This window comes from Aptenodytes forsteri, unplaced genomic scaffold (genome assembly GCF_000699145.1).
Source record: "Aptenodytes forsteri isolate BGI_AS27 unplaced genomic scaffold, ASM69914v1 Scaffold945, whole genome shotgun sequence".
Classification (NCBI taxonomy): domain Eukaryota; kingdom Metazoa; phylum Chordata; class Aves; order Sphenisciformes; family Spheniscidae; genus Aptenodytes; species Aptenodytes forsteri.
In genome coordinates this window covers 11,926-20,557 of record NW_008794950.1, presented here as the reverse complement: position 1 = coordinate 20,557, position 8,632 = coordinate 11,926, and the positions used below count along the sequence as shown (strand labels likewise).

The following is an 8,632-nucleotide window of genomic DNA, read 5'->3' as shown; positions in this document are numbered from 1 at the left end:
CGTCCCGAGGGGGGGTCGTGTCCCGCGCGGTGAGGCGGTAACAGCCAGGGCTTCTGTGGCACGCGTTTTTCCCCGAGGCCGCAAGGTCTGGAGTGTATTCTTGAACGGTGTGTAAAATTAGGTAGATGGGGAGAAAGAGCACCTGGCGCTTTCCTATTGGAGTTCAGCTGTGCTACTTAAATATATACATATCCACAACAGAAAACGGCTGTTGTAAATGTTCCATAGCATTTAGGGCCTAAAGAAAATGTTCACTCTTGCATCTCAAGCTCTGTGATAAAGCAGCTTTTTTTAATCCACTCTATTGTACACTACCTTTTCCATTCAGGCTTTAAAAAAAAAAAAAAGGTGTTTCAGGTCTGAAACCTGAAACTTGATTTTGCACAAGGCTGCATAGACAAAGTGCGAGGCCAAGAGAAGGGGATGAAACATGCAGCTGGGAAATAAAGCCCACCTCTTTGGGCAGAAACCCATACTTAAGAGTGGCTCAGTATTTTGAAACTACAGCTTCAATCGTCAATATTTTTAACTTAAAAGGTATTTACTGTATGTATATTCTAAGTCATTTATGCTTGTATTTAACGATTGTCATCACTTTCTATGTAAAATAATGTATTTTTGTTACTTTTTTGTTATTTTTTTGTTACTTTTTTGTCCTTTGGCCTTCAAGCTCCCCCTAGTGGACCATTTTGCTTTTGTTGGTGGGGAAAAAAAAAGTTACAGGAGACAACGAAAGATGGAGAGGCAGACTGTTCACTTAAGATACGGTTTTAGTATTGAAGTAACTGTTTCTGACACACAGCAAAACTTATATTAGAATTAAAGGCATAATGTACAGCAACATGCAGGTGTGTAAAAACTTCTGTAAGATCTAACCTGTATCTAGGTTGCTGAATAATTTCTTTCCTAAAAATATTTTCTCCTAATAGGTACTTTCTACCACAAAAGTAAACTGGTAGAACAACCATAAGGTACAGAACAATAAAAAAATCATCAAGGCAGCTCTCCAGCAACTATGAAAGACTATATTGCAAAATCAAAGCAGTTGCAGATTATATAATTTCTTCTTTTTTTGTATTATGTATATTGTTTTGTATATTTGAACTCATGATCTCAAGGGATATGGGCCAGTGAAGAGTAAAGTGAAGACCCTGAATTTTAGGAGAGTGAATGTTCAGTTGCTTAAGGAACTAGTGGATGGGAGCTCCTGGGAAACTGCCCTCAGTGATAACGGAGCAGAAGAGAGCTGGCGGCTCTTTAAGGATGTTTTTCTTAAAGTACAAAAGCTTTCGATTCCCATGTGTAAGACATCAGACAAGGAACGCAGGAGGCCAGCATAGCTGAGTAAGGTCAAACTTGAAGTGCAAGAAAGAAGTGCATAGGCACTGGAAGCAGGAATATGTATCCATAGGGAAGAGTACACGGATGCTGTCTGGGTGTATAGGAATGGGATCAGGAGAGCTAAGGCATAGCTGGAGCTGAATTTGGCAAGGGATGTGAAGAATAAGAAGGGCTCCCACAGGTAAGTTGGTCAGAAAAGGAGGACTTAAGAAAATGTACACACCCCCACTGCCCTGATAAATAAGATGGGAGATGTAGTGACAAACTACATGGAGAAGGCTGAGGTACTCGACAATTTTTTTTCCTCAGTTTTCACTGACAGTCACTCTTCCCACCTCTCTCAAGTCCTTGAACCGCAAGGTGGGGGAATAAAGTCTCTTCCGTCGTAGGAGACCACCAAGTTCAAGACCATATGAGGAACCTGAATATAGACAAGTCCACAGGACCTGACGAGACGCATCCCAGGATCCCGAGGGAACTGGCAGGTGCAGTTGCTAAGCCACTCTCTGTCATATTTGAAAAGTCGTGGCAGTCAGGCAAAATCCCCAGTGACTGGAGAAAAGGGAATATCACACCTATTTTAAGGGTAAAAAGGAGAACCCTGGGAACTACAGACCGGTCAGCCTCACCTCTCTGCCTGGTAAGATCATCTAACAGATCCTCCTGGAAGCTATGTTGAAGCATATGGAAGACAGGGAGGTGATTTGAGACAGCCCACGTGGTTTCACCAAGGGCAAATAATGCCTGACTAATCTAGTGGCCTTCTACAATGGAGTGACTACATCAGTGAACAAGGGAAGAGCAACCTGGACTTCTGTAAGGCCTTTCACATGGTCCCTCACAACATTCTTGCCTATAAATTGGAGAGAGATGGGTTTGATGCATGGGCTAGTAGATGGATAAGGAATTGACTGGATGGCCACATCCAAACAGTTACAGTTAATGGCTCAATGTCCAAATGGAAACTAGTAATAAGTGGTGTCCTTCAGGGGTCCATACTGGGACCAGTACTGTTTAATATCTTCATCAATGACATAGTAAGATTGAGTGTACCCTCAGCAAGTTTGCAGATGACACCAAGCTGAGTGGTGCAGTTGGTATGCTAGAGGTAAGGGATGCCATCTGGAGGGACCTTGACAGGTGTGAGAAGTGGGACCATGTGAAACTCATGAAGTTAAACAAGGCCAAGTGCAAACTCCTGTACCTGGGTTGGGGTAATCGCCAGTATCAGTACAGACTGGGTGATGAAGGGATTGAGAGCAGCCCTGCTGAGAAGGACTTGGGGATACTGGTGGATGAAAAATTGGGCGTGAGCTGGCAAGGTGCGCTCGCAGCCCAGAAGGCCAATTGTATCCTGGGCTGCATCAAAAGGAGTGTGGCCAACAGGTCAAGGGAGGCGATTCTCCCCTTTTACTCTGCTCTGGTGAGACCCCACCTGGAGTACTGCATCCAGCTCTGGAGCCCTCAGCATAAGAAAGACACGGACCTGTTGGAGCAGGTCCAGAAGAGGGTCACAAAAATGATCAGGGGGATGGAACACCTCTCCTATGAAGAAAGGCTGAGAGTTGGGGTTGTTCAGCCTAGAGAAGAGAAGGCTTTGGGGAAACCTTATTGTTGCCTTTCAATACTTAAAGGGGGGCTTATAAGAAAGATGGAGAGAAACTTTTTACCAGGACCTGTAGTGACTGCAGAAGGGGTAATGGTTTTAAACTGAAAGAGAGTAGGTTTAGATTGTATATATGGAAGAAATTTTTTATAGTGGGGATGGTGAAACATTGGAACAGGTTGCCCAGAGAAGCTGTGGATCCACTTCCATATCACTGGAAGTGTTCAAGGTCAAGTTGGATGGGGCTTTGAGCAACCTGACCTAGTGAAAGATGGCCCTGCCCATGTCGGGGGTCTTGGGTTAGTTGATCTTTAAAAGATCCCTTCCAACTAAAACCATTCTATGATTCTATTACCAGTTATCACAGATAGGGTATTTGTTTTTTAAGCCCCTGTCTGCAGGAACAGAATAGAGTAGTTTACCATTGTTGCTACACAACAGCAATCAAATAGAAATAGTTTTGCAAGTGTTTCTCTGTCCCCCTTTCCTGGGCTGACAAATAATCTTTATTTACTGCATTACTGTCTACCAGCTCAAAATAAGGAATCTTGGTTCTACACAGAAGGTGAAAGAGAGAGCCGAACCAATACCACATCTTTATCAATGCTGTATCTTGTTAAATTTGTGTATGTTCTCACTGTAATTTGTAAAACAGCATAGCAATTACTCGGATGACTTATTTTGCCCGTTATGAATAAATAACTGAATCATTTTGAAGCCAAGATATTTGTTAATACAGATGCCACAAATATGATCATAAGCATGCCTTTCCCTCTTGTCTTCCTAGTACTACAATGTCCAGTGTTAATCTCAAAAGGCCAAAAATCATGTAACAGCCATACAGGGTACTTTTCTTTTCTTCCTCTACTCTCCATCTTAATTATCCTGTTGTCTTCATGTTCAGAAGAGTTAGCCAGAATATTCTGAAGGAGAAATTATACTGTGTAATATACAGTATACATAATACACTGCTTCACATGATCCGTGTTTAGCAGAGGTATACAAATTTCAACAAGGTCTGCAAAACCAAGAACAGTCTGAGCATGTTCAAAGAGAAGAGAAAGACACACATTTTTTTTCCCCAATCCAAATGAATGCTACAAAGCAATTAAATTTAATGAAAATGTTGCAGAAGGTTTTTATTGAAATACAGAACAAAAGCTGAAACAAAAGCTTTCTGAACAACTTTACTGGCTAATCTCAAGTCATCATTCATTCTTCTTCCAGATAAAGAACAACTTACATCACTGCTCCATTTACCCACTTATTGCACACAAAAAGACAAAACCAAGCAAAAAAAAATCCAAAACAATAAAGCAAGCAGGAATCCTTCCTCTGAAGTTCCTAAATCTCTGATATATTTAGCAAAGTAGTTGAGAAGCAAGATGTGGGATGTTGAAATATGGAAGTGGGTGTTTCCAAGGTAGTACATTATTCCCTGAAGTTGTTGCTTTCTTCTTGGACTTATTGCACACAAAAAGACAAAACCAAGCAAAAAAAAATCCAAAACAATAAAGCAAGCAGGAATCCTTCCTCTGAAGTTCCTAAATCTCTGATATATTTAGCAAAGTAGTTGAGAAGCAAGATGTGGGATGTTGAAATATGGAAGTGGGTGTTTCCAAGGTAGTACATTATTCCCTGAAGTTGTTGCTTTCTTCTTGGAGCTAAACAATTTCTATTTTTTTCAATTGCTAACAACTTGAAGATAAAAAATTATCATGAATAAAAAGAATGTTGAGAATGCATGCAATCTGATAGATGACTTAGTTTGTCCAAATTATCTCTGCCTTGGAAAATTGTAACGTTTTGGATAGATTACCATTAGTAGAAAGAATTTTGGTATATCGAATATAAGCATTAACTTCTTAATAATTTTTTTAAAAAGTGAATTAGCTAATAAATCTATATATACACATATACACTGGCTTTCCCAAAAAGGAAAGAGATAGTAGACTGGGAGATGTCAGCAGATACGGAATGGGAGATTTCATTCATTCCTAGACACACGTTACAGTTGTCTAATGGATAATTTTGGGAAGCATAGTAAAAGAATTCTTCGACTCAAAACATACATGTTCTGAACATAATATATACTTAAATTTTCAGTGAGAAAAGTACCTGTGTGACCCAACAGACCAGTGTTGCACCATATTCTGCAATTAGTATGTAAATAGAATAAGGTGGTAATGGCTCAGTATAATTACCATCAAATTGCGTTTAAGTTAATCAATAATTAAGTTGATGGTTATGTTTTCAGTAGCCTCTAAACATTGTAACTGGCACAACTGTGCTGTTTCAAAGACTCAAAAATTAGGTACACCTAAATCTCAAACCACACGCACACAAAGTGCTTTGGCAGGACAAAGGAATATTTTCCTGACTATTTGGCAACAGTTAGAAAGGACCAAAACCACAGTGAATATGTATGTAATTAAAAATATTCTAGCTTTAAACCAAACAGATACTATAATCTGCTACTGTAATCTGAACAATCAGAGTTTATCGTCAATGGATTCCTATGTTTATATTTTGCTTGAATATTAACATAGACAGCAAGATTGTTCATGTTTTTTATTACTATCCTGTGAAATTCACTACCCTCTTTAATGAGATCTTCAACCTTCTTATCTGTTGACATGATTATTTTCTTTTCTCCTGTATAATCTGGATCTTCTGGATATAACTCATCTCCTGGGGGCAGAAAAAAAGTTTGTTATACATTGCCTACCTTATTTTCAGCCTTTTGATCGAGTGACACTAGCAATTTTTTAATATTTATCAAGACATGAAACTCAGTGGAATGTATTTCACAATACAAAAGTAAATTGCCTCTAAACATCTTCAGATTTAAAGATACAGCCATAAATTTCTGAAGTATTTCTCGGTGATGCTGCAGTGCACGTTCAAGGTGTTGATTTGAGTATTCCAGTATTCCTGATAATACTAATATGCTATAACCACAGCCTGGTCAGATAAGAGTTTATATAAGAGGTAGAGCACAAGACAAATACTTTCCCAAGTATATAAAGATAGGCTACAGTAGGACTAAGAATAGAAACTGTTATTTTGTTCTGTTTTGTTGAAGAAAACTGTGTTTTGCCATATAAATGCATGTTACTCTTGTGCAGGAGTGCTAATACACCACAAATACAGAAATTCTAGAGGTCAATAGTGGCAAAAGACAGGAGAAAGCATAATGAAAACCAAACTGAAGAAGCAGAAAATAATAAATAGTAGATGCAGCTTTTATTAAGGAGAAGGCAAAAGTGTACATGATTATGAAATGAGAGAGACTTAAGTAGAAGGGCAGGAGGAAAGTGAATTGGTGTGTCTTTTAAGATCACTGTCCTATCACTGCAGTTGTGAAGACTGATACCACAGCTATGCTTGATCCACTTGCCCTTACAAAGACAGATAACTGAAGTAAATGAGAATTCCCACTGAAAAGGACTAAACAGGAGTTCTAATATATCCTTCAGATTAAAAAAAAAGTTGAAATGCTAGAATTTCTTCATAAAAAAACATATTAATGGCAACCTTATGAGACAATGAGATTATGAATAAGTACAGAAATAACTGTGTTGTCTGTCTGATTCAGTAGCTTGTCTCTGAAAGTAGCTATCAACTGTATCAAAGGAGGAAGCCAAACAGTAGAAAAAGCGTGCAGTAACTTGACTTAAAAGAATATTTTCCTTACAGTTATAGACGGGTTTGTGTCATGTGGCTTGAGTATGTATTAATTCCCAAGTTTTTTAATATTTAAAAGAACTGTCATCTGTTTTCTTACCTGGCAATAGCTGAATGTAGCCATCTGAAGCAGTTAACATCACAGGCATCCAACGTTCACATCCCTCTAGAGCTCGATCAGAGCTGAACTTGTGTAACTCATGGAGTGAAGAGAAGTTGCACAGCCTACACAATTCATAGAACTGAGGTGGAGCAAACCATATTTCTTGAGATTTAAAGCGTTCTATGGCTTCTGGAGGTGATGACCACTGTAAGATGAAAACAAGCCTTGAAATAATAGTTTCATCAGCAGATAGAAAGTATCAGTAACTTTAAACGCCATTAACAAGGAAGTCTTTACAGAAAAAGAATTTGAAACAGTCCAAATCTTCTGAAAACAATAAAATCCATGTATAAACTATACCAAAATAACAACAAAAAAATTTTAAAAAATCGAAAAAACATAATAATCTATAAAAAATTACTTTTTCCTATAAAAATAAATAAGTTTTTATTTTACACGTAGGCATGCCAAGTTTGTAAACTAAACTTGAGACTTGTTTTAGGGACCTGACTAAAAGTCTACTGAAACCAACAGAAAACCTTAAACTCAATGTGAACTCTGTTAACTGAGGTTGCTACTGATGCTTCAAGAATTAAAAGTGCCTCTAAACATCTGCTTCCTATACACACAGTTTTCAGAGCACAAACACCCAGCTATTCATGCTTAACCATTGCATTGTTCTGCATGTTTAAACTATTAGTGATCTTCATTTCATCTCACATGGTGAATTTGATAATCTAAATGTGTGCGTAAGCATTTGCAGTAGATTTATGCTGTTATTAACAAAATTATAACAAACGTGACTCTTCTGAAGATAAGATCTTGGGTACTTTAAATTTCTGTAGCAAGATCTGTTCAAAAAAAACCAGAAACATCAGTAATAGCAAAATCATTAGGTATTACAGAACTGTCTGGTTTCTCATCCACTTCTAACTTGCTTTGAAACTTTTCAGAATTCTAGAAAAACTTAAGACCCTAATGTACCCGACCCTGTAGTTTCATGAAATTTTTTATTCTTTTACCCCCTCCAATTAAAAACAAGGCAAAAAAATCAATATAGCTCCAAAAATGGTTTTAATAATAGACTATTTCAACAAGTTTGTATGTTACTTAAAATATTCCAAGTAACTACAATAACCAAAAATTACTAGCAGCTCTTGCAGCCCTGGAACGCTCCATACATACTGCATGGATTTCTCCAAGCACGCTGAATGTTCAGGGTATAACGGCAGTAGTCCATTGATACTGCACGAATGAACGTATAAAAAGTGATTACTTGTCATCCACCTTTGAAAGATACAGTAATTCAAGGTGAGAATGATCTGACGTGACACACATCCCATGCCATAAAACTTCATGTAAAACGACCTTCAAGAAACACCCTCTTCTGCCAGCCGGTACGGCTGCACGTTTGATGAGAAGGGGGCAGCGGCAGTTACCGATTGGAAGGAGAGCTGTACAAGGGAGAGGATTACCGTGAAGATGAAAACTCCCCTCCCTTTCCCCACATCTTAAGGGAGCGTTTTCGGTACGGCTAGAGGGCTAGACCTTTGGACGGCTATTTGATCGCCTTTTCCCTTGGACTGTACTGGGAACAGGCCAGAGGCTCGGCGGTTTCTCCGAGGCAGGGGTGGTGAAGAGGGGGGCCGCACGGGGCAGAAGCGGGGCCCCTCGCGCTTGTTGCCATCGGAATGCTCGCACGGCCGGACCGCGCGGCGTGGCATGCGAAGGAGTGCGGTGAAGCCCAGGCACCTCCTCTTGTGCCGGCCCTGCGGCGGGGCTGGAGGCGCTCTTACCAGGAAGGCTGTCACCTCTTGGTCGTCCTGCGAGGTGTGGGGCGGCCGCTTCTCCAGGCAGCACAGGTAGAAAGCCGTGTCATAGCGCCCGCCGCCGCG

At 39.6% G+C, this 8,632-nt stretch overlaps 1 protein-coding gene across 1 annotated transcript; it reads right to left on the bottom strand.

Moving 5' to 3' along the window:
* Positions 1–5,194: 5,194 nt before the first annotated feature.
* Positions 5,195–8,629, bottom strand: NUDT19 (nudix hydrolase 19; the record flags this gene model as incomplete). Its single annotated transcript, XM_009275270.1, has 3 exons — positions 5,195–5,638; positions 6,735–6,942; positions 8,534–8,629. Coding segments are annotated over 3 exons (531 nt in total), but the record flags the coding sequence as incomplete, so codon positions are not given.
* Positions 8,630–8,632: the final 3 nt, after the last annotated feature.